General features: G+C 40.5%; 1 protein-coding gene across 2 annotated transcripts; it reads left to right on the top strand.

Annotated features, from left to right (window-relative positions):
• Positions 1 to 7,477: 7,477 nt before the first annotated feature.
• On the top strand, positions 7,478 to 25,679 carry LOC101846484 (4-hydroxyphenylpyruvate dioxygenase-like protein). Of its 2 annotated transcripts, none has more exons than XM_035968164.1 (5): positions 7,478 to 7,507; positions 19,560 to 19,723; positions 21,071 to 21,222; positions 22,842 to 22,951; positions 25,454 to 25,679. In XM_035968164.1, the coding sequence occupies exons 1-5, from the start codon at positions 7,485 to 7,487 to the stop codon at positions 25,617 to 25,619; spliced, it is 615 nt and encodes a 204-aa protein (XP_035824057.1). In that variant the 5' UTR covers positions 7,478 to 7,484; the 3' UTR covers positions 25,620 to 25,679. The 2 variants fall into 2 exon arrangements, with proteins under 2 accessions (XP_035824057.1, XP_005092312.1); XM_005092255.3 differs by lacking the exon at positions 7,478 to 7,507 and adding an exon at positions 11,545 to 13,128.
• The last annotated feature ends 1,190 nt before the right edge of the window (positions 25,680 to 26,869 follow it).

Here is a 26,869-nt window from a genome sequence, read left to right as displayed (position 1 = left end):
GAGAGAGAGAGAGAGAGAGAGAGAGTAACGCAGCCACGCCACTGCAAGCATACGTAGCAGGTTAAGCGAGAGAGGGCTGCGGTGTGCTGCAGACTTCGATCTAGCCCTACGCCTAGCTACACGCATGCGTAATGTGTTAAGCGCAGGCCTGCCACCAAAACCCCTGTTCGTGGGTACTTGTGGCAAGGAAAACTACCAATGAATAAATACAGCTCGATAAGTCCACAAACATTTCCCTTGCATTTCTGATTTAACAGGGATCTGATATAACAGGACTTTATCTCTGGTCCCACCATCCCTGTTATATCAGGTTTCCACTGTATATAAATAAGGTTCGCTGTGGGAGAATATAAAAATGAGTGAAGTCACGCCAGCGGGGGCTGTTCATCCTGCAAGCGGCTTCGTAGAACCCGAGCGTGGTCATTTTATGTGTTTGTTGAATCCGAATTAGATATATCTATTTTTATTGATATTTATATAAAAAACAAACCGGGGAATCAAACTCCTTTTGACCTTTTGTTGAATCCAATTTCCACTGTAATAGCATTTTTCATCACCAAGAATAAATGCTACAAAGACGAACTAGCATAAGACGTGTGTGGGAATGAGATTATTATGCAGTCACCAAGTGAGCGCTGTGCACCCTGCGTACCTCTGGCGATATTATAATGGGACAAATGTACACATTAATTAACGGGGACCGTAAATCTTTAACAGTTGGCAGATGGCGGTGTAATGAGGCAAACACATAGACAACGCCTCTATGTTTATACAGGCATTCCTTTTCATACATTGGAAAAAAACCCTGGCTTAAGCGGTGCTGGCGGAAAACAGGTGGCATTATAGATCTAAATCTAGTATTTTAATTTTTTTTAAAGTAGAGGTTTTATGGCACTCGCACCTAGGGCTGGATTCTGCTCGGTTAATTGAAGGCTTGCAAAGCAGCGGACGGCTCGCGCTAGAGGCTTGCGAGCAGGCTTGTGATTTGCTTAGCCTCCCGCTTGCTACCGGTGTAGCACGCCAAACTGACTCCCACGCCAGAGGCACTCCCCCGTGCGTTTGGCGTGGCGGGAAGTCGCTTTGGCGTGAACCCACGCGAAACGCACTCCCTCCACGCCAAACGCACTCCCCTAAGGGAAACAACTCTGAATCTATTATTAACACAGAGTAACTTCCCGGAAAAATGGATGAATTGGGAGAGATCTTCGACTACATTGTCTCCAAAAAATATCCTAATTCCGTAAAAACAAAAGGACAAAAAGTCATTTTTAGAAGAAGAGCTGGCAAGTTCACTGTTGAGGAAGGGTTCCTGAAGCGAACAGTCAAAGACGATGTAAAAAACGGTGAGTTTCACTTCATGATTTAATCTAGATCTGGATATCTAGATCTAGATACAATGGAATCCTGTTATAACGAGAGGGAAGGGACCGAAGCTAAATGTCCGTAATAGCAGGATTTTCGCTATAAATAAGGGATCCAGTAATAAATTTAAGGGAAACTGTAAAGTAGGCCTAATCTATTAATTTGGCGTTTTGTTTTTCCTTTTGCTATCTTCCCTGATGATGATTTTGTTTCAACCTGACCTCTAGTTCTTACTTGATCAAAAATCGAATCAGGTTTGTTTCTCTAGCGCCAGATCTAGCGATGTGGACTGACAGCTCGGCGTTGGCGAATAGAAAGAAAGGGCTCTGGGCTAAATCGCCCGCTATGTTTCACCCCACCACACCCTGTGGTGCATTCTGTCTGCTTGCGCACGTCACACATTCGCTCCATCCATCACATGTCTGTGACCTCTCCATCTCCGCATCGGAGAAGTGAGAGGCATGGCAGGCCTTGATAATCTAAACTGGCCTATCACGTGATGCGTTCTGCTTGTCTGTGCATGCCACACCCTCCCTACTCTGAACTCAGTTGCTCCGACCTTCATTGTTGACGCACATGGGCTCTCCTATTTTTGTTTCGCAAGATCAGCAACAAGTTTCTCAACTGGCGAGGTCTTGCATTATGTATAATTGGCCTATACGCTGTGCACACTCTCTCTCCATCCCTCCCTCCCTCTTTCTCTCTCTCTTCCTCCCCCCTCGCTTTCCCTCCCTCCCTCCCTCTCTCCATCTCCCTCTGCCCCCCCCTCTCTCTCTCTTTGTAAATGTGTGTCTTAGATCTAATCTGCTTGCAATAATTGTATGTATAAGCTTGAGAGAGCATATTTTTGTCTGTGTGCTGCGTTAGTTTTTGCACATGCACACATTGGTTGAAAAATTGCTAGATTCTGAGAAAGGGAACAGCAGTAGATATGTTTCTGGTAGAAACTGAGAAAGTGTTGCACTGTCAGGGCTTAACAGTGACTGTGTTCATTCACATGCACAGTACGGCAAGTAGAAAACAAAGAAACCACTTTCCAATACTGAATGTGAACTTTCCCGAAATGCAAAAATGTGTGTGTGTGTGTGTGTGTGTGTGTGTGTGTGTGTGTGTGTGTGTGTGTGTGTGTGTGTGTGTGTGTGTGGATATGCCCCCCCCCCCCCCTTTTTTTCTGAAATGTTACATATGCTACAAAATGGTTTAGAACCTAAGGTTGATAATTTGATGGATTGACTGACTGACTGATTGACTGACTGAATGATTGGTTTATTGACGATTGATTGATGAATCGATTTCATTTGTCTACAGCCAAGTACCTCAGAGCGATCACTGACAGAACGGAACAAATTAGAATTATTCGAGCAACACACGGAGGCCTTGGTGAAAGTGAAACCGTAGAATCAAGATCGCTGGAAGGTCACCTTGAATGGGATAAAACTGAAGGACGGCTATCTAAATCAGTGTGGTGGCCAGGTGTTCGCAAGGATGTGAGGAATTATATCCAGCACTGTGATCGCTGCCAGCGTCGTGGACCAAGTCTCGATAAAGGACAACTGCACCCAGTAAAAATACCCCCAAAACCATGGTCTCAGATCGGGGTTGACACATGTTCCTTGCCGAAATCTAAAGATGGTTTTACGTGTATGGTGGTTGCTGTCGACTACTTCACTAAGTCAACTAAGTGGATGGAAGCTGAACCATTTGTTGCAAAAACAGCCGAAGGAGTGGCTAACTTTTTATACCAATGTATGTGCAGACATGGCTGTGCTGGTATACAAATAAACGACAGGGGTCGGGAAATTGTAAACAGTGTGTCCAGGGCTCTACACAAACTGAGTGGTGTTGAACAGAGAGTCACAAGTGCCTACCATCCCCAAGCAAACAATCTTGTTGAAAGAGAAAACAAAACTATACAGGGAATGATGGTCAAAATGCTGACAGAAGTCTCATGTGTTGAAGACTGGCCAAAAGCTCTTCCAGGAACTCTTTTTGCTCTTCGTACCAGTAAACATGCTACAACGAAATATTCGCCGTTTTTTTCTTCTTTATGGACGGGAGCCTAAACTGCCTATTGATGTGGAAAGTGATTCAAAGAAAAAGAACGAAACAGAGTCATCTGAAAACCTGGAGACAAACACAGATGTAAGTTAAACTTTGTCCCGAACTGTTGAGGCGGAGGGCGAACTCAATCAGAACAATGGAAACAAATCTTCTGGTAGAAGCACGTTTACCACCAGCTCAACTTCCCTCTACACCATTACTTTCAAGGGTGAACTGAAACAGAATGAAAAGCCAGATTTTTATGGAAGAAACACCACGAATACAGATCTAGGTTCAACAACTTCGTTTGAAGCTGTTGGTTGTGAAGATGAACTCAATAGCAATGAAAGTGTCAACCCAAACATAGTCAAACTGGAAGACACAGCAGAATCTTATGACTCCGAGATATTAGATTTTGAAGACATGCTAAAGCAAACAGCCGCATCTAATTCACATACATGTATTAGCAATGCAAGCACGTGCTCAGACTTCTGTTTATTTTCACCCAAACAAAACAGCTATCAAAAGACGCATACATATCATGGAAGACATAAGAAAGGGTACAACAGAATGTCATGAAAAACATTCGCAAGGCTCAGGAACGACAGTCAAAACAGTACAACAAACGGAGAGCTGGGCAGACGTTGAAGTTGGTGATTCTGTGCTGTACAATTTGAGGCGAGCTGACAGAAAGGGGGGGGGGGGGGGCGCTAATTGCTGGACTGGACCCTATGAAATTAACAGACAGTTGTCAAACGGCACGTATGAAATCAAACAAAATGGACTTGTATTAAAGAACAAGGCAAACGTGCAGAATTTAAAACCCTATTAAAAAAAGGTCAAGAATGAAAATGAATCAGAAGATGAAGTCAGAAACAACAGGACGAAACAACCTGAAGCGTCCGTGAAACAGGGGAATGAGAGAAGAGAAAGCAATTCCATTACGTCTGAAGATGACGTGATAATTGACAGTGTAGAAGGTGGTGAAGCTCCAAAATTTAATCCAACAGATCATGTGTGGAGATTGCAGAAAACAGCTGAACTAGGTCTTCCATCTCCAAAACCCATGCCAGATCGAGAGCCAAGCAACCATCTTGGTTCCCCAAATAACACAAACTCTGTTCGTGGAGATGGAAACTGCTTTTTTTTTTTAGCAATGATTGTAGAACCAACGGGACTTTCACTATCACCAAGACCTTCGATTATTCACGGTGTCATTCATGAGAGCAAACGCACACTCAATTGCTGGCTACTTAGGCCAAAATGTCAATGCTTACTTGAACGACTCAAACATGGAAGTTGTCAGCACCTGGGCCACAGATGCGGAAATAATGCAATGGCAAAGTTGCTTGACACAGTGATTTACATATACACTCTCTTCGGACCAACACGACGTTGGATTCCCTTCAAGCCAGGATTTTCGAGCGGCAACTTAAGTCAAAGCAAATCCAAAAATCCAGCACTTTATCTGACTAACCTCTGTGCTCATTATGAAAGGGTAGTAGGCGTTGAGTACTGAAAGTAGACAGATAATTGCTGGGTTTTTGGGATTTGCTTCCACTTCGGTTTGAAGAAACGTTTACACATTAAATTAAAAGTGTTTCAGGGGTAAAACACATACTTCATCTAGAGTAAAGTATTCTCTATTTCCTTGTCCTCCGCTTTGTCGTTGTTAAGTGTGTTTCTGCTTATTTCGTTGTTTGTTTTTGCATTTTTCTACGTCATGGTCTTTCCAGTTCGCGCTACCAAAAAAGGTTTAATAATTCGAGTGTAATTCACTGCATATAAGTCTGATGGCCTTAAAAAAAGACAACCCAACCCCCCCAAAAAAACAACAACAACCCACAACAACAACAACAAAACAAAAACAAACAAACAAACAACAAAAGACAAACAAAAATAACTACAACAAACAAACAAAACAACAAAACAACAACCAAACAAAAACAACAGCAACAACAACGCATCACTATTACTATTATTATCATTATTATTATTATACTCAACAGAAAACAAACAACAACACTGGCAAAAACATGTCTATGTTTAAAATACAATCCATGACAAGTCTTTCCTGAAAAACAACAAGAAGCACCACATTTATTAATGATCCTTTAATTTAGATACAACAATAACCGTGTTTTTCTTTCAAATGCAGGCATTTAATATCTTCTGGGGGGGAAATACTGAATGAATTACTGAGTGATCTCATCCTTTGGGCTGAGTAACTCGATCTTTCTGGTAACAGAGCTACTTCCCTTAACCGTTTTTCAGGGGAGTGCGTTTGGCGTGTAGGGAGTGCGTTTCGCGTGGAAGTAGATTTCGCGTGGGTACACGCCAAAGCGACTTCCCGCCACGCCAAACGCACGGGGGAGTGCCTCTGGCGTGGGAGTCAGCTTAGCGTGCTACACCGGCCATCCTCTCGATATCCTACAGTTTGTCGATCAGCGAACTGTACGTCTAAATGGGGCTTACGGGAGAGCAACATGCAGTGACACTGAAAACCTACGAATCTGGAACAAAAAGCTAAAATATATAGTTGTTTACAAAACATGTAATAATATCACGAGAGAGAGAGAGAGAGAGAACGAGACTCAGAAAACAGAGAGAGGGGGAGGGAGAGAGAGAGAGAGAGAGAGAGAGAGAGAGAGAGAGAGAGAGAGAGAGAGAGAGAGAGAGAGAGAATAAAAAAGTATGCACTTGATGAGGTCATACCTCTCTTAAAACAAAGGACAATGAAACAAACATACTATCACCCATCCAATGAAACGTGGACATTTTAGTTAAAAAACACCGCTTACTAGGTTTGAGCCATGACCTAGACGGTCATAAGATTTATAATCGCCTTGGCCATGACGGATCCCAATTCCGTACAGGGCTTGCACCAATGCATGCTTTTCCGTAGCAAGAAGCTCTAGTAATAATCAATATTCTAAATAATAAATTAAATTTTGCTTCCATTCCAAGTTCAGATTTTGTCATCCAGTGTTGCCTTCAACCCCACCCCTTCCCCCGACAGTACCTTTTTAAAAAATCGATAATACCCCCCCCCATTCCGGAGCCCTATACTTCGCACAGCGCACACTTTGAATGAACTTTGGTGACCCCAACGATCACTGGTACTCACAATGTGATGCGAAGGTACAGGCTCACTGACCGGTCACGATGTCGAGCCCGACAAGACGCCTATAGCTTTCTTTTTTTTCCGCAAGTGAAAGCAAAGGACAATGATTTATTTTCATGGCGACACAGCGTCTGTATGCACAACCTGTATGTTACAAATGTTGCGTTAATCAGACTGCTACCGGCAAATTTCTGGGTGGTAACGAAAGCGAAAGTAGATCGAGCTTCGGTACCACGCATTCACTTACGCTTGCTGCCAAAGCGCCCTGTTCATACCTAAAACTATCTTTTGTTTTCGTAAGAGTTAGCACTTGCAACACAATAAGTTCATATAAGTGCCGAAGATTAGAGGTGTTAGTGTTACAAGAGAGTAACAAACACAAAAACAAGAAAGAAATATTTTTTTTGAATAGGAGAGAAGGAGCAGACCACACCAGAGCACCCACCAATACTATCTTTACACACACCACACTTACAATCACACACAAAAATACATAAACAGAGATAGAGGGAGAGAGAGAGAGAGAGAGAGAGAGAGAGAGAGAGAGAGAGAGAGAGAGAGAGAGAGAGAGAGAGAGAGAGAGAAAGAGAGAGAGGGGGGGGGGAGAGGGAGAGGGAGATAATACTGAAAATCTGCGAATCTTGTACAGAAAGCTAAAATATATAGATCTAATTTACAGTCACCAATCCAATGAAACGCGAACACTTAGGCCGTTTTCACACAAAAGGCCTGCACCAACGCACACTTTACTTAGCAGAGAGCTGTAGTAGTAATCAAAATTCTAAACATTAAACATAATATTTGCTTCCAGTTTCGTTTTTTTGTCCTCTGGTGTTGCGCAGCCTCCCCCTATCCCCGAGTGCGTCTTATAAAAAAATCAATAATCTCCCCCATTCGTGAGTCCTGTAGGCCTACTTCGAAGCGCTCATAATACGCGCAGGTTCATTGACCGATCACAATGGCAAACCCGACAAGACGCTTGTATGTATAACTTTCTTTTCTTTATGTTGCCCCCATAAGTGACGACACAGTGACAAATATTGATTTATTTTCATGGCAACACCACGTTTGTAATGCCGAACCTGCATGTTACAATAATTATTGCGTTACCAGACATTTACCTACAAATTTCTGGGTGGTAACGAAAGCGAAAGTAAAGGCTCACTGGACGCTCTGTTATGAAATTTAGGCTAGTGGGTATCATGCTGGACTATTGAGCGGTTGACCCTAGTGCGCCCTCTTCGAAAAAGCGCGAACTTTGTGAACAGAGTTAGGCCTACTCTACTTGTGAAAAACAATAAAAGTGACACTATTTTTGGCTGAGTGAACTCTCTCTGGGACCTTCCGGTTAGCCTACGCGTCCACCAAAATAAGATCACCTCCAGGCCAAGCTAATGTACGAAGTTTTTGCGTGGTGTAGAAACGACTCAAAAAGATCCGCGTCCACCGGCGTCAGACCAGCTAAACATATTATTATTTTTAGCCTAGTGAGTTATGATTACGAGAACAACAGACAGCACAGGCGATTTATTTATTTATTTACCACTTTAAAAAACTAAAAAGCAAAAAATTATTATTATGGGAAAAATTGTTGGTAAGTTGGGACGATGAGAAGAAGAAAAAAAAAAGGTGGGACTGGGATTCGAACCGACGCTCACAAAAATAATGTTTGCCTTCAAACGCAGACACACTGTTCACTCCGCCATCGGAACTTTCATCAGCGAAGGGTAGGCCTAAATTAAGCTTCATATCATCACTTTCAGGAAAGGCAAAGCGACATGACATATTGAGATGTAGATCTAGAATCTAGGCCTAGATCTAGTGGACCGGCAGATAAAGTCTGAAGAAAACTAAAATTTGGCGGAAAATTAGAAGCACTAAACATTAGAGAACGTAGATCTAGATCTAGACACGTCCCTAGCTAGGTCTAACCTGGCCTATTTTTAGCTCCCACGAGAACGAAATAATCTAGATCTAGATCTAGGTCAAGTGCTTTAATTTCATTTTTTTGCTGTTTTTCAGCACACATTTGCTATTGTACAACATATTATAATGAGATACAACTTTATTGATCATTTAAAGTACAATGAAGAAGTAAAAATGTACTAAAAGATGCAAATTTCCTTCCAAAATGAGTCGAATCGAGGCTTTCTTAGTCCCCTGTACGACTGACCAAAAAGCGTGCATGCAGGAAAATCGCGTAGTCAGGCAAAGGCAGTCAACAGAGCTGTTAAAGTACTTTTTAAAAAGTACTTAAGTACAAATTTAAGTACAATCTAAAAAATGTACTTAAGTACAGTAAAAGTACTTTCCTATAAAATGTACTTGAGTACAAGTACTTTTTAAAAAGTACTTATGAGTACATTTTGAGTACTTTCTGCTAATATGCTAAAACACTTCAGCGCTTATGCAAAACATCATATTTTATAACTTATCTAGATCTAGTATATTTGACAAATTAGGCTATTTATTACTAAAAATGTATACAGTATACAAAGCATTTGAATATACAATGTACGCACTGAACGGTGGAAATGGTCCGTGAAGTTGAACAAAAAACAACCCAAACAAACAGACGCAACTAGTGGGTAAGTGATATTATGAATAGAACTTGTTTGAGCAAGACAATGTGATCAAATGTAAGTCAGTCCTAGAGGTCGGAAAGTTCTACAGAAAGAGTATCCAAATTGAAAAATGTAGATACAAAGTTGCTCTTAAGAAAACATAAAATTGATGAAAATGGCCCGCATAGAAATGGAAAAGTGCATTGAATTCTTCATTAACAAATCCTCTAGGAATCAATGTAGTCTTAAGCAAAAACCACCCCAAAAAAAGTTTAAAAGAAATTTAGGCAGCCTAAAAATTGTTAGATACACATTGAGAACACAGTTTCAGTTTCAATTGATTGTAGTGGTCTGACAGATTTTGGTCACACTGTGTAGTCTACGGCGCCAACGGCAAACCAAAATACAATAGTTTCCTAGAGTCTAGTAAGTGTAGTGTAACCAAAGATTCTCTACTGCAGTAGTCTCCGCCTAAGATCCCAGTGTTCGGAAGCAAGGAAAATATAAGATCTTAGCCAACGAAGCCAAGGAAGAATCTACAGTGACCCCTGGCTGACGTGACCCCTGGGTGGATTTATGACATATGGCAAGCAAAGAGTGGTCAACCTTGATTACCAATCACAGTGGCATGAGGCATGCCATAAATAATATTATATATACACACTCATTAGCCTATCGTGAGTCTTGAGATCTTTATCTACGTTTATCCAGTTGCCCCTCCCCTTTACCTGTCCAACAATTTTAGCTTTCCATCTCTGATTGAGTCCCCCCCCCCCCCCAACCTCCTTTGTCATTACGCTACATTATGATGTGACCACACTAATTAAAATTCAGGTTGTCTCGCAAATTCGGGAAAAACTGCTTTCAATGGTCAGGGAAGAGTTCACAGTTTGATGTGATCCCGCCTGGAGCGAACTTGTAGGCCCTACCCACCCAGGGAGTGATGTAAGTTTAGGTGGTGAGCTCAGATGCGAGTGCGATGTTTGGGAAAAGAAACGCATCGGTCAGTTCACACCTTGGTGTGATCCCGTCTGGAGCAAACATTGTACCGTTTCAAGGAGTTTAACAACGCTTGTGATCACATTCACGATAGTGGCTGATCTTTGAGGCGACGGGCCGTTCTTTGATCTCAACTTTTAACTCTTGGCGGTTGATCGGGTTTTTGCTGCGTAAATTATGATCAGAAATGCCTGAACTTACCCTTTCATTAAGCTACCAAAGTACTCAAAATGTACTTAAAAAGTACTGAAAAGTACTTTTATAAAAAGTATCGGAGTACAGTAAAAGTACCGAAAATTGTAACGTAAGTACAAGTACTCCAGTACTTGTACTCCGTTACTACCAGCTCTGGCAGTCAATGACTGACAAAAACAAGCTCATTTGCATGTGAGCTTGGCCTGCAAGTGACGAAAAAGCGCAGAGGACGCGGGGCCTTACCGTGTACGTAGACCCTCAGACTACGTGCCCGGTCACCGTGTACGTAGACCCTGAGGCTACGTGCCCAGTTACCATGTACGTAGACACTCCATATTTTAAATTGAGAATGTATAGTTTTCCAATCTAATGCTAAAAATAAATAAATGAACAATAGCTAAGAAGATAGAGAACAAGTTGGGACAATACCATGTGTATGAAATACTTTGAAAAACAACCCTTTAAAATATAAATGGCCCATGTGGGCCAATAAGCCTCAGCTTATTTGCCCATGTGGGCCAAAGAGCAGCCTTAATTTTTGCCCAAATAAGCAGGGTGGGAACTAGATATCTAGATCTAGATAATCTAGATTATAGATCTAGATCTACCGAAAAAGCGCCAAAATGAGAAGGCCTAACTCTACTGATACCCTAACTGAAATTGCTTTCTTCCCGACTATAATGATAATTGCCTTGCCAAAGTCAAGGATCCTGGATTAGAATTTTTAGATCATGTAGATCTAGAATCTAGAATATCTCTGGTAGCAGCGCCGTCTGCTTGGCTTTGTGGCAGTGGGCAGAACATGACATGTTATTTTAATTTTATAGATCTATATCTAGATTTAGATCTAGAATCTAGTAATGTGAACCTTAACACTGGCAAAGGCACAAAAACAGTGAATCTAGAATCTTAAAGACACATGCTCTGTGGAAAAAGAAAAGAAAAAGTACTGACCTGCAACATGTCATAGCGGTAGCCAACGTTCGAGATGTGTTTACAGTCAAAATGGCGCGTTAGCCGTTAGATAGCTCGTTTACTTAAATAGATATTTTTTCTCCACGTGACTAAAATTTCCGCCAACCGATGGGGAGGTCAAAGGCCACATTATAATATTATTATTAGGCTAGCCTTTGACCGAGTACCGAGATCTTTGTCATGAGCTAATTAAAAAAACACGAGCGGCACCGACTGTGTCTACTGTTGAGACGAAACAATATATGGAGTAGTTTTCAACATTTACAAGCTGCTTGTGACAGCAATTATTATAATTCATGTAGGCTATAGTTACCACAAGGCTACCACTAGCCTACTTATTATCTTGAACGAATTGGCGAAACGTGGGTGCCTTTATACTTTTATTGTAGAAATTATATTAGCCTTTATTAGGCCTACAGGAAGTAAAATCTAAGTAGATCTATCTAGATCTAGTAGAAGTAGAACGAAAGGCCTAGAATGATACTAGAATCTTCAAACTAGCTAGATTCTAGATCCCCTTGATTTTTCCATTGACAGAAGTTAACGATGATGGTTTCTATGTTTGAAAGACAGCAAGCGAAATGTAAAGCGCCTTTAATTGTCATGTTTCTTTTTGCGCGTAAAAGCAAGGCAAACCAAAGAAGTGTAGAGTGTAGGCTAGGCCTTCAACATTTTTATTTTTGATAAAAGAAGGGAGATCACGCACATCATTTCTTACGAAATCATGCCGCGACCTTTCGACGAGTTGACACAGCAACAGTAGTTCTATGGCTCATGCCTTGATCACAACGACCTTCTGTCATCATTTTAATCTTTTAAAAAAATGTATCCAACAGAAGAACACTTCCCTTAATTAGATCTAGATCTACAGACAGGAACATTGTAGGCCTATGCTTGATATCTCGATTTCAAAGGGCTTTGGATTTCAATGGAAGACTTCTACAATAACTTCTACTTCAACTTCAAGATCAAGTACTTGGGCGCTAACTTCTAGGCTATTTTGTGTGTCTAGATTCTAGATCTAGATCTAGATCTATTACTAGAATCTAGAATCTATTAGAATCTAAAGTCTAAACGTTGACGCAGAGGCTGAGGTTTGATTCTAATTCTGAAACTTTTATTCTTCAACTTCAAGGAATTGGAAACAATCATGGATAACAACAGTATTCACTATGTCGAGATCGGCATTTCAGGAGGGTTCGCCACAGTTGAGAATTTTATTACAAAGTTTCCTTTTCACATTGTTGCCAAGCGGTGTGGCTTAGGGGTTACTCAGTGGCTTGTTTGTTCCCGAACAAGCCTAAACATACGATTTGTCTTTACTGAAGTTAGTTGTCCTGATCAAGTTGAAAACGATCCTTATTCAGTACTTTGGTGTGGATCTAGATCTAGACCAAGATGGTCTGGAACTCAAAGTGGAAGAGCTGGTGATGACATGAATATTAGCGCTAATCTCCCTCAGCCTCAAGAGGGCCTTCTGTCTCTGCGAGATTCTGTTTTCAATATAGCTCTGGAGGTAAAAGGTATCCAATGTTTTGCTCAGAAACTGTCCCAAGATGGTGTAGAAATAGTGAAGGAACTAAATACTGTGAGTGATGAGAGTGGCCAAGTACATCTTTTCATAATTAAGTCTGTTGTTGGAAATGTGTTTCATACAATCATTGATTCCCAAAACTACCACGGACTATTTCTTCCAGGATTTGTTGCCTTTCGTGACACTCATTCATTGGCTTCGTGTTCTTTAGAAAATGATGATGACAATATATCCCACATAGATCACTTTACCTTTGCCTGTGAAGTTGGGTCTTCTAGAAGTATAATTGACTGGTATGAAAAACACTTCTACATGAAGCGATTCTTCATAAACAGGTAAAGATATAAAATTAAAAGGCCACCTAGATCTATACAGTGGGTGTCGCATTCAACAAGGTCACATTCAACGAGAAGTCGGCTCCAACGAGGCAATCCTTAATCCCCGATTTTTCCTCTGTTGTAAATGTACGTCAGCTCCAACGAGGTTGCAAACAGACCGAAGTCTCTTTCATAGAGGTCGCAAATAACCAAATAAATTAATGAAGCAGTTAGTGGCCCGAAAAGTGAAGAATTGTCTCCTTTCTCTCCATCATGTGAAGCACAAGGTCCATCATCGATTCCTAACACATTGTAACATTGTATTGCTAGATCTAGTATGGGCCCCAAAGCCAAGAGGATGGGCGAGGGTTAGCCTACGGTAGAGATGGGAGGGGGTGGGTGAGTGGGAACGCGATGCGGGCTGTGTGAAACTGGATGGATAGGTCTAGATCGAGACCTTCATTCTTTTCAATTTTCTTTTCTTCCAGTACTTAATAAAAAAATTCAAGCTCCTTCCTTTACTTCATGAACTATTCTAGGCCTCTATGCGAGGAGAAGGTGTATGTTTCCACACACGAGAAGTGTTCCGGAAAAAAAAAAGTTTAAAATGAAGTGGCGGTCAGAACATAGCTCAAACACGCGCACACTGATGCTGTTTGAGATTTTCGTCATCAGGGGGAACAACTGTTTTAATTACTGGTACCAGACTGGTATATTGTGTAATAACTTGTCTCAGGCTTTCTTTAGCCTTAGTCACGTTCAACGAGAGGTGGGATCCAACGAGGACAACAAGCCGGTCCCGGCAACCTTGTTGAATATGCGACACCCACTGTATATTTGATTCTCTGCCTGCCCACAATATTATAATCGTTCAAGGAACAGAGAGTGTGTACGAACGTAACGAGACAAATGCTCTTACACAAGGGTAAAAGGGTTGCAAATTATTCTGACCATATGGGCGAGGGCTTTAAATTGTGTTAACTAGTTAAAAATAATTAAAAGCAATCCAAGCTCTTTTCTTCACTAAAAATAGGTTTTTTTCCTTAAATTATTCTTTCCTTTTCTTAAATTATTCTTTCTTTTTCTTTTTTTTTCTTGCTGCTTCTTTCCCCTTCATCTTGAACATCTGGAGTTTGGGGCCTAAAAAGACAGAGCCAGAGGGCCATATGAAATTCTCCGGGCCCAACTTGATCTAAAAGAGACAAATTTCTGGGACTTGGCTCCAAATTGAAAACCCTAGCTGTTCTGTACTGCGACTATTCGGACACGAACACGATCCTGTGGAGCCTCAGCCATGGTAACCTCAGCTCTGATCCCTCTAGGGTCATTTCCGGTAAAATGAGGGGGTGAGAATAAACCACTTCCAAAATAAAAATGAATACTAGTGGAACTCGGATTCAACGAAGTTGTTGGGCCTGATCTTGAATTCAATGAATTTGATTGAATCCGAGCCTGAAAATACACCGAACTCCCAAACACACACTGTGCAAATGGGCCAATTCGGTTAAATGCACACCCGTGTCATCTGTCATCTGTAACGTACTGTTTGCCGAACAAGTTATAAATGTTGGGGGGCTCTCGTGGCCTAGAGGTTAAAGTGTTGGCCTCTCATTCAAAAGGTCCCGGGTTCGAATCCGGGTAGTGACCGAAAAAAATTGTTCTCTAAATTTGTCTCCTTTCACCTCCTTTCCTTCTCCCTAGCAAGCTGCAGTGTTCTGTCGTCTGCTTTCGTCTCCTCTTTCTGCCCCCACTCCGTCAATTCCTTTGCCCTCTTCCTCTGGGCCCCTGATTCTTTCTCAGCCTTTCTACTGCTACTCCTTGGCTTCTTCTTACTGCTGTCTTTCAGCCACACCCCTGATCTTCTGGTAGGAAAGATCTACACCTAGCCTTCTCGGACAAGGGCGAAAAATCTCGGAGGGCCTGTGTGCAAGTTGCGCACATTAAAGATCCCTTGGTGGTCTAAAATCGATAAGAGTAGGCTTCGGCCGCGACCCGGGCAAAATTCAAAATTTCCTACCTACTGAAAAAGTTTAATGTGTCCCGCGCGCTTATATGACCTTATATTATGCAGTTGCGAGCGCCGTAAAAACACTTACAAAAACAAAAACAAGTTATAATGTTGCTGTGTAGAGCCTAGCATACAGCAACATTTGACTTTACAGTATAGCGCGTAATTCATTACACGCAGATCTTTGTCAAGACTAGATCATTGTAACTGACACGTACAAGTATCTTTACTGACGGTTGAAGCCCCTGTCGCTGTGCCCCCTCCCCACAGACAGACACACACACACACACACACACACACACACGCACACAAAGTCATATTAGGCGTGCTGGCCACCCCTTTGACCAAAACGCACACTAAGACCTGAGTGTGTGCTAACATTTAAAACTTAGACGGGCGCTGATTGTGGTAGCAAAACAGAAACAATAGGCTCTAAGTTAATGTTCATGATGCAGATGCCATGGATGATTTCCAGGAATAGAGAGGTAAGGTTCGTTGTGGGAGAAAAATGAGGGAAGTCAGGTCAGCGGGGGCTGTTCATCCTGTAAGCAATGTCGTTGAATCCGAGCATGCACATTTATGTTTGTTGAATCCGAGCTATTTTTAAATATTTTTATGAATTAAAAAAAAGGGGCGTTCCAAAGTCCAACTTAGTTGAATCCAAGTTCCAATGTATCTCAAAATAGCACTGCATTTTGGCTTGGTCCTTTAAAAAAAAAAAAATCCTAATGTTTACTCCAAGTTCAAGATTCTTTATGAACCAGCTTGTTGTTGGGGAGGGGGGGGAACTTAGCCTGTAACTATATTTAGCAGTTGAATCGGGGAGATCAAATAAATAACTTAATAAGTTAATTAAACGATTATGAGCTGTATAAGTTTACATTCCCTTCCCAGAGATTCTCTCAGTCAAACTAACATTCATGTCATATATATGATGGAGAAAAGACAGTGGAGGTCACTCAAACGGATATCTGTAGGACCAATGGATTAATTTTGGTTTAGAGAGGGTTGCTCTTACAGCAGTGACTGTCGACAGCCAAGAGTTGGGAATGTCATGCTTCGGCAAATTTCACTTTTTAAAATTTGTTTTTGTCATCTACTTCAGCTTTTAGTTACTGCAATTTGAGGTGCAGATTATACATGATCCATACACGCAATGCTTTCTCTTCGACTTCGACAATGCGAGCTTGCTTTTATTACTGCTGAACAGTCACACAGTTGACACAGAACAGATGAAAGAGTAGTACACACTGCACTGCATACTGTTCTGTGCTCCATGCTTGTCTAGAGAAGTGAAGCCCAATGCCAGTACTGTCATGAAATATCACTTCTATCACATGCAGTGGCCACGTGCTCATTTGTAAGACCTTTGTGAAGTAACTTCGCAGAGAGACTATAAATGCTATGACCAAGCGAAGGTCCCACAAGGGACGTACATTTCTGTCCTTGCTTCATTAGTAGAGTGAGTAGGCTTGGTTGATTTGTGTGCCAACAGTACACGGACAGTGCTTCTCCTCTCTGGCCCACAATTGACAAATGAACATTCTTTTCTCTTTCTATTGTTTCTCTGTATTGGAAATGCAGACCTGATGATTTGCATTTGATATTAGACATCAATCCTCAAAATTCTTTTTGTTTTAGAAATGGGGGCATTTCAGCCAATCAATATAATAATATAATTTAACTTTTTTTTACAAAGACAAGAAGAAAAAAAAAGCAGGGATTTTATTTTCTTTCACAACAGTCTACCGCTGTTTTCGGATTTTCGTGAGTGGTTTAAATGGACTTCACTGTAGAAGCTAGTTCTTTGAATATGTTGGATTGTTGTTCATTTAAAAACAATATTTTTATGTTACTTTCACCATTATCAGTCCAGCAGTGAATGGAGAACTTTGTTTCTTTACTCCCTTACCTTGCAAAGACTGAAGACTATGTGTGTGTAGTTATATATATTATAATATCCATTTCAATTAGTAAAATATTTTTGAGTCTAGTGTAAAAGTGAACGTTATTAAAAATAGTTAAATATTACTACTATATCATTTTATGTGTCGATACACAGATTTTTTCCCAAAGCTGTAATGCCAATATAATGTTCATCCTGATCAACAAAATGGGAGCTTCTCCCTAAAGAAGGCCAGCACTGTGACTGCTCACATTTCCTTTCCTGCATGCACGAGTTGATCGTCGTTCCCATCTTGTCATTCTTATTCAGGTGCTCAATTAGTTCAGTTGGTATTTTGCTGGATAATGGAGCAGATGGCCCTGGTTGGAATCTCAGAATGGGCTTTCTTGAACTTGGGTTGTTTTGTGGAGTTTTCAAGGCTCTCAACCCTTTTGGCTTGGCAGTATTGGAGACGGATGCTAAATTCAGAGGTCCAGCCTCATAACCTAGCGTTGATATCACGTTAAACTCATACACTTACGTTTTGTCATTCTCATGACTCAAGTTACCAACCAATTGAGATTGCTCTTTTATTTATTATGTTACTATGTTAAAAAAGTCTATCTCTATGGCTTCAGTGACTCCACAAATCATCCGAGTGTTCTTTAGCGTTTTTTTTAGAAAACAAAGAAACAGTTGTACTCATCTAATATTGTCATGTCAAATCCTAGAACTCAAAGTACCCATACTACGAGTGCTGCATTGTGTGGTACTCACACTGAAAGTATTTTGTGGTACTCACACTGAAAGTATTGTGTGGTACTCACACTGAAAGTATTTTGTGGTACTCACACTGAATATATTGTGTGGTACTCACACTGAATATATTGTGTGGTACTCACACTGAAAGTATTTTATGGTACTCACACTGAAAGTATTGTGTGGTACTCACACTAAAAGTATTTTGTGGTACTCACACTGAAAGTACTTTGTGGTACTCACACTGAAAGTATTGTGGTACTCACACTGAAAGTATTTTGTGGTACTCACACTGAAAGTATTTTGTGGTACTCACACTGAATGTATTGTGTGGTACTCACACTGAAATGTATTTTGTGGTACTCACACTGAAAGTATTTTGTGGTACTCACACTGAATGTATTGTGTGGTACTTACACTGAAATGTATTTTGTGGTACTCACACTGAAAGTACAGTGGAACTCGGATTCAACGAGGTCGCCGGGCCTGACCTAAAATCTCATTGAGTCCGAGTGTTCGTCATAGCAAACACACGGTATTGTGTAGATAATTACAAGCACTGAGCAAGTTATGTATAAAGAGAAGTCACAAGTTAGTGCCTGAAATGCCTGCATATTATGAGCTGTGTAAAAAAACAAACCGATTCATTCAAATTCACACCCCTGTGTCATCTCGATAGTTTACCAAAAAGTTGTGTTGCTGTGTAGACCCTAGCATACGGCAACTTTGTTATTCCATAGACCGGCGCACAATTCATTACGTAGATCTACGTCAAGACTAGCATGATCATTGTAATAATGATCAGTTGCAGAGGGGGGAAAAACGACTGTGACTCGTGGCGCGTTTGAATCTGTGACGTTCAACGCCCGGACAGCTAGTGCGCCCCCTTCCCTACATGCACACACAGCCACCCGTGTGCAGGCCGCCCATCCGACCCGACACACGCTAGAGTAGACACGTGCGCGTGCCAACAACGCATGTGTAGGTATGGGAAAAGGCTGCTGATTGGTCGCATGTAATCGGCTAAGTGAATAATGGTTCACGATGCAGGTGCAATGGATCGTTGCCAGTAATAGATAAAGTTAGTTATGGAAGAAAATTGAGCGAAGCCACGTCTGCGGGGGCTGTTCACCCTGGAAGCGACCTCGTTGAATCCGAGCTTGCTGATTTAAGTGCCCGTTGAATCCGGGTTATTTTTATTGATTTTAAAGAAGGAAAAAAACGGGGAATCTATCTCATCTCGTTGAATCCGAGTTCTCGTTGAATCCGAACTCATTAAATCTGAGTTCCACTGTATTGTGTGGTACTCACACTGAAAGTATTGTGTGGTAGTGTGGTACTCACGCTGAAAGTATTGTGGTACTCACACTGAAATGTATTTTGTGGTACTCACACTGAAAGTACTTTGTGGTACTCACTCTGAAATTTATTGTGTGGTACTCACACTGAAATGTATTGTGTGGTACTCACACTGAATGTATTGTGTGGTACTCACACTGAATGTATTGTGTGGCACCCATGCTGAAAATATCATGCAATATTGCCATGGTAGGTAAAGTAAAGGAAGGTTCCGGTTCTAAAATTTAAAAAAATTCATCTCTGTCGAAAGGTGCTTGTAACAGTTGAAGGAGGCTCCGTGGCCAGGATGCAGAGTGAATGAAATTTGTTAAAAAACTAAATTTTCGAACTGTCAGCTCATTGGCTACAGGATAACCCAGGTTCTTGACCATATGATTCATTTTCTTTTTAGTGCTGTTGTGCTCAGATTTTTTATCTTAACTGTCTTCATTTACATAGAGAGGAAAGTGAATCTGAGGGATTTGTCATCAGTGGAAAGGACATAGGACTTCGAATGAAAGCTTTGGAGTACTGGAAGTGTGCTGAATTGGGCTTACAATCAAACCCTAATTGTGCTGTGCAAAGCTTCAAAGTTGTTATTGCTGAAGCTTTACCTAATCAAGGTAAGTTAGATATTTATTTTGAATGAGATGGAAAAAGTAAGGGGTATCACTGCATCACTGTCTGTCCACCCAGCCCCATCACTGTCAATGTGTCAGAGATGGTTGTTGTTCATAGATCCCACCCCATCCCACCTTGTAATTAAATTCTTTATATGAGTTGGTACCATATATATATTTTTCACCCCATAGTCATTTCATGTGAAACTGTTTGTTCAAATGTGCCATAATATTTGCACGGAACTACATGTACTCCCTTGAAAAAAAAGGAGGTTGTAATAGAGTTACAGTATTGCAGGAACTGAATAATGTTTTGGGTTTTTTTACTTTGGGTTTTGTGTTTTTTCTTGTCGCAAAAAAATATTTTTCTCATATCATGAAAAGGAGCCTCATCTCTCTCACCATATTATAGTTGGATCAGCAAAATGTTTGTAATGAAGAGTTTGTTTTTTTTCATGAATGAACAGATGTAGGGGAGTTGCAAAGTACAGTGGAATCCTGTTATAACAAGAGGTAGGGGACTGATGCGAAATGTCCGTTATAGCAGGATTCTCGTTATAAGGGATCCAGTACTAAAATCTAGGGACATAATAAAGTAGACCTAATCTCTGAGTTTGGTGTCATGTTATTTCTTTTTGTTATCTCCCCTGATGATGATTTTGTTCAACATGACCTCTAGGTCTTATATACTGTATCAAACATTGAACCAGGTTTCTTTCTCTAGCGCCAGCGGTGTTGACAGCTCGGTGGTGGCGATTAGAAAGAAAGGGCTCTAGGCAAAGAGATTACAGTTTGTTTTAAGCTCCTTGGCTCTAGGCTATCTTGCCCGCTGTGTTGTCCCCCCCCCCCCCACACACTATGGTGTGTTCCGTCTGCTTGCGCACATTGGGTACACACCACACCCTGCCCACGCCACACATTCGCTCCATCCATCATTGGAGAAATGAGAGGCATGGTAGGCCTAGGAGAATGGGCTGGCCTATCACTCTATGTGTTCTGCTTGTCTGCGCATGCCACACACTCCCCACTCATTTTCCCTGGCCTTCACTGTTGGCACACGCCGGCTCTCCCTTTCTTTGTTTTGCTAGATCACCAACAGGTTTCTCAACTGGCGAAGTTTTACATACATGCACTGTGCACAGAAGCAGCAATATTCCGCTATAACCGACTCTCGTGTTTGTCTGATTGCACTATAGCAGTAGTTTATTTACAAAGATAAAGAAGGAAACAAAACCCGGGGTTTTAGAATAGTGTCTTTATAACAGACTTCTCATTATTTCAGGACTCGTTATAAGTGGACTCCACTGTACTGCCTGCTCTCCTGTTTCATTTTGCTATTTTAATTTACAGGGCCCAATCAAATTGACACTTTTCTGTCGGAGCACGGTGGTCCAGGAATACAGCACATTGGTCTGCACACGTCCAGTATGAGCGGCACCATTAAAAAACTGAAGCTTCATGGCGTTGAATTTGCTGAGCCACCTGCAACTTATTATTCAGAAGTGGGTATATGATTAAAGACACTACTGTACTGACTCCATGTAATTTTTTTTGGCCTGACTTTTTTTTTTCACATGCAGAGTCATATAGTACGTCTCATCTGCTAGTGAAATTGATTGTTGTCTTTTCTTTCGTCCAAATTCAACTCTATTGGTACATAACTGGAAGGTAAATACAGTCGAACCTGCCCTAATGGCCATAATTTGTATAAGCCCGTCACCTGCACTCACTTGTACAAAGGGTCCCTGCCCATTTCACCCTTTGTGTATTTTTTGCATTATAATGACACTGTGTAAAATGGCCACTTTTCTCATCGTTAATAGGTGGCCGTCTTAGACAGTTTTGACTGCAATTAAAAATTTTAGAAATAACAGAAATAAATTTTCTTCATTAAAAAACCTCCAAACTCATCGTAACTTTGATGAAGTTGGACAATGGGTAACTTTAATTGTGGTAAGTTTTACAGTTCAACTCACTTTCCTGTGAAATTGTCATCATTAGTTCCTTTTGTAGAGAGGACTGTGAAAATATGAAATAGCCATCTCACTGAAACCAGCCCTAATAACTAGTATATTTTATGAAATGCAAGGTAACGGAAGCAATTTGCTGTTCATTTCATTTGCTTTTTCGGCTATAGTAATTTGTGAGGCAGCGTGGGGAAATCAGGCTCTCGTCAAAATAATCAAAGTGAAGAAATTGACATTTTTCAGGAGGTTTGTAAATTTTTTTAGAATTTTAGTTTTTTGGCTCAACACTTTTCATGCCCATATTTCTGTGCGGAATTTTACTGAAAATTTTGATTAAAGGCACAAAAAATGTAAATTTTCAGTTTCCACGGACTCTCAAGCTAAGAAATAACTAGTTTTCGGCGGCCATTTTCTGACTAATTTCACCTCTGAAACCAGGTAACCCCCACCTTCATTCGCAAATATCTTGACCTGTATTCAACATAAATTGGTTTTTAAAAATCCAAAGCAAGAGAAATGAACAAGCTTTAAGATGATACCAATAACTCTGCATGCCCAAAAATTGACAAGAGCCTGATTCCACAGTGTCGTTACACATTTTCTTATGTAACATGGTTGTCTTTTTTTGGAAAACCCAAGTAAAGGGAAAAAAGGTATCCAAATTATTGCTTTTACCGGATCTAGGGCTGTATTTGAAAAAGGAAAAGGAGCCAGTAAAGATTTGTTGCTCATATAACCTGTTCCTATGTTCATATGTCTTTTTAGCTAAAGTTGTTTTGTATAATATATGCTCTGTATTTTGGGGGGTTTGGATGTCTGCCATTTGGAAAATGAAGAATTTATTATTTAATTCCATGATTTCAGTTCAAGAGTTAAGATTATGATCTATATAAGTCAGCTTTCTGGCATCCTAGTTCTCACAGTAAGGTTGTGGGATTGGTTCTCAGCTGCATCTGGTAAGAAGTTGTATCGTTTTGAGAGATGTTTTTCCCTATTTTCCTATATTTTCTAGGCTACAATTTGGCGCTTCGCTGTCAATAGCTTTATGGAACATACTGGTATAATAACTGACAGACTGTATGATCTCCAGGGGACTAATTGTAAATTGTATAAAACGTTGAGGTCTGTAATAGTAATTTGAAAAAATTTTTCAGGTGGGAAGACTCCATGACATCTTAGGGGTTGGACAAGACGTGCAAGAACTTAAAGAGCTTGGAATACTCATTGATACTGAGGAAGAAGGAGAATGCTCGAAAAGTCCAAGGTGAGAACAACACCAAATACTGTTCATACTGTGAGGCAGGTTGTTTGCCTATTAAATCTATTTCTCTAAGAACTCACAGCAGTTTTTTTCAACTGTAGTCGTAGAACTTTGACTGTTACTGCACATTTGTCTCTTGGCGGTAGAGAGATGTCTGTCCACATGCACATTTAGTGTTACAGAAATGTTAGAAAAGAAGCAGACCCAACCATCAGTGTCCCCCAACTGCCCTTCGAAAAGTTGCGACATTCAGTATGCTTTCTGTAAGATATGAATAGTGAAACTTGTTTCATAGTTAGGCCTACCTGTCTCAACCTTTTCAAGCTAATGGGGACATACTTATTTCATCATGAATCAGTTGGTCTGATTTAGCTTTTTTATTTGTGAAAGAGAATACTCATATGTGTTGTATAACTCTAAAAGGCTTTGCAATAAGGTCCTATTCCCTGGTGGGGAGAATTCTTATCAATTATTTAAGTTTTTTTGCCCAGGTTGGCCATGACAGACAGAGTCAAAGCCTGACTCCTAAACCCATCATGACTGTCCCTTAGAGGTTATCGCGACTGCAGTCGCTATCGTGAACATGGACTCTTGTGACCCGAATTTGTTTACGGAACCACTGGAAAGGGTTCAAACTAAGTTAAACTCTTTTCAAGGAAGATTTTACTAGCATTTCCTGGCTCAAATAAGAATCTAGACCTCGAATTGGAAAAGAAAACAGAAAATCTAGGAATTTGTTTACATCAGTCTCCAACACAGTAATGGAATCTGAAATGGCTGCAAATATGAATGTTTAATGTTTGCAACCTGTTCAACGTGTTTTATCGGGATAGTAGTGATTCAAGAGTAAACAGACTACATTTCAATGCAAAAAGTGTGAGGTATATATAGCCCTCTGTGTCCCTGGCTGCTTTGAACTGCATCACTCACACTAGGACTAGGAGAAATTTGACATCACAATGTCAGGACTAACACACAGGCAAAGACACTCTGACAAACAAATTAAATCTGTGACAAGGTATTGTTTTGAAAAATTTTATCTCATTTTTTTCTTCACTCAATCTCCAGTTCAGTGATGTTTGGTTCATATTTCTATCCTAAAAAATAAGGAAGCTATACGCATTTTTCATGACCCACCCTAGTTTTCATGAAGTTCTCAAATTAATTCGCATCTGGGGGACTGGACAGCACAAATTAATTTGCTTCTTGAAGGGTTAAATGACATGAATTGTGTTGATGGAGGCATAAAAGCATAAATTTTGGAGAAAAAAAAAATGATAGCCAACAGGCGTAAAGCAAAAATATTGATTAAGTGGGGTTGAGAATTTTGAGCCCTAAGGATCGAATGAACGACGGTTGGGGTTACTAGTTCACATCTCTGATTTATTGAACATAGATTTGCTTCCTGACCAAACTTTCACTAAGTAGTTACTTTTTGCCTATTTCAGTCTTGTCTGCACCCCCTTCCCCTCCCCATTTTTTGTTCATTCTTTTCTTTCGAACTTTCCACACTCTGAACTGGAAAGAATTTTTTTTTTAATGATGCCTCATTCAATGACAGGTATTGATGAAGCATAAATAACATTGAATCCGAGGAGTTACAGGGGATCCAAGATTCCTTTTTGAACAGCCTTGGTACTGAATCATTTGGAGGTGATGAAGTCTGGACAAAGATACGTGGCAGGAGAATCCTTATGATTAGTTATAATTTTCACCTTCCTAACCTTCCGGAGAGCACTGTCAGCTGAAGTGTGCTTTAAGGGCGTGGAGGGTGAGTTGTAGGAGCACGTGACTTTGGTCTTAGACATGTACTATACAAGGTTTCTTCGTCTTCTGCTTTTACGTACATCTCTGCTGTCAACAGTGTGAAAGATACATTCTGTAGGTTTTTTTTTTCATCCTCAGGGGATGGGCATATTATGTTTATTTACTCTAAGGTATCGAAGAAAGGGGGGGTGGGGTAGGAATAAAAGGGGGGATGGACAAGTGGTCCAAAATTAATAAACAGGGGGGGGGGGGGGCACATTCAACCTCATACCCCTGTACTAGTAGGAACAAACCTGTTTTATTTTTCCTTCAGTGAATAAAAGAACAAGAGATCATGAAATTTTAGTGATTTTAGGAAGTTACTGTGACAACTTTTCCCATTTAAGAACAAACCAGTTTCATTAAAAAAAATACCAATGTACAAAAGTTTTAAAAATGCACAGCAAACTGAGGTAGCCAACCTGGTACTGGTACTAATACTGAGGGTAATTTACCATGTTCAAAAAAGAAGTTTCATTCCGATATCTAGATTCTAGACATAATGTCTCACATGATTGTCGGTCGTGGCAAGCTGGAAACTAATAAAAGGGGGTATGGAATAAGTAGTGGGGGTGGGCCAAATACTGAAAATGAGGGGGGGGGGGGGATTTGATACCTTAGAGTAGAGTATGGTATTAAGGACTGATGCAGAATTATGTTGTATCCCAGTTCATTGCTTTACTTTTGGTTTTATTTCAGGTACTTGCTTCAAAAGTTCACCAAACCACTCTTTGATAGAGACACATTTTTCTTGGAAATCATCCAGCGCATTGGTGCCACTGGCTTTGGCTCTGGAAACATCACAGCTCTATGGAGATCAGTTCAAGCTTACATGAATGAAAAACATCATCCTGAAAAATCTTGATTATTGTAATGTATTAGTTATTCACAAACCTAAGGCTTAATCATATCCAAAACAAAAAAATATGTGAATAATATTTATCTTCCCTTGCCATACTATGATTCTTTGTTTTTTTAGAAGTGACGCATGTTGCAATCCTTTTGTGGCTATGTTTATTGCGGTTTTTTTATTGTGATTATTTTAGTTTTGTGATTGCTGTTAAGTGTAATCTGTACATCTTGACCTGCAAGAGCTGAATCTTTGATTTAAAAAAAATATTAGTCTATGCTCTTCTTTCAAGTAATAAATGATTTTAGGTAAAAACTTTAGACACTTGATTTGTCATTATACCTTGTTATTTTAATCGTGTGTTGTGCTTTTTTAAAAACCCACATTCAGACTGATGTGCATAGACCATACACATTGAGTGTAGCATATAATAATTGAACACAGCTGATTCATGCATTTTTTCACTTGGGGAAGGGTGAGGTGATTTGAAGAGGTATGTGCTGAAGAGCTGGGGAGTGTGTTTTGAAGTCATCAGCTTTACAGACAGATTTTGTTATACCCTGGTGTGGGTAGGCCCCTATTTGGCCTTGTGCGGAAGGGTGGCTCTCGCTGGCCTTGCTCTGCCCCATGGTTGACAAATTTGTGGATTAAAATCTTAAAAATTTCAACCTACAAAGTAATGCAAACAAAATGTGTAACAAAGCACATCCCCCATCCCCAAGTAAAAACATCGTTTACTAGTCATTTGCAAACATTTACGAGACCATTGATCTGACAGATTAATAGTTACTACGAATAAATGGACATCAGTGTGTATACTCATAGAGAAGTATCATTTGTGTTTTCAAGGATGTACAGTAGTCTCCGCCTAATCGCATGCTATACAAAAGCACGCTTCGCTCAAACGCACGCTTTCGTCATCTGACGGGTTTTTTACTATATAATTTAGACATACAAACACACGGTCACTCCCTCCAAACGCACGCTCCGCTCCGCGAAACACGCCGACAAGTTAAGCTTGGCAAGGGGAAATTTTCACTACAGCCTGCATAAGACAAGCCTAGAATTTACTAGAAAACCGGATATTTGGTGAGAGTGCCACTCATGCTGTACGAAGAGACTGATGGACTGCGTTTACACACCCTACTTTCCACTGATGCATAGGTCTCGATCTAGGGCTGGTCGGTTAAAGGTTTGGAGGGGGGGGGATTGGGGGGGACTGAAGTGTTTTTTGATTGGTCACTGGAAATGTTTCTTTGAGAGAA

This window comes from Aplysia californica, unplaced genomic scaffold, assembly GCF_000002075.1.
Source record: "Aplysia californica isolate F4 #8 unplaced genomic scaffold, AplCal3.0 scaffold00043, whole genome shotgun sequence".
In the NCBI taxonomy this organism is placed as follows: Eukaryota; Metazoa; Mollusca; class Gastropoda; order Aplysiida; family Aplysiidae; genus Aplysia; species Aplysia californica.
The sequence above is the reverse complement of the archived record's forward strand: the minus strand, read 5'-3'. Positions and strand labels throughout refer to the sequence as shown.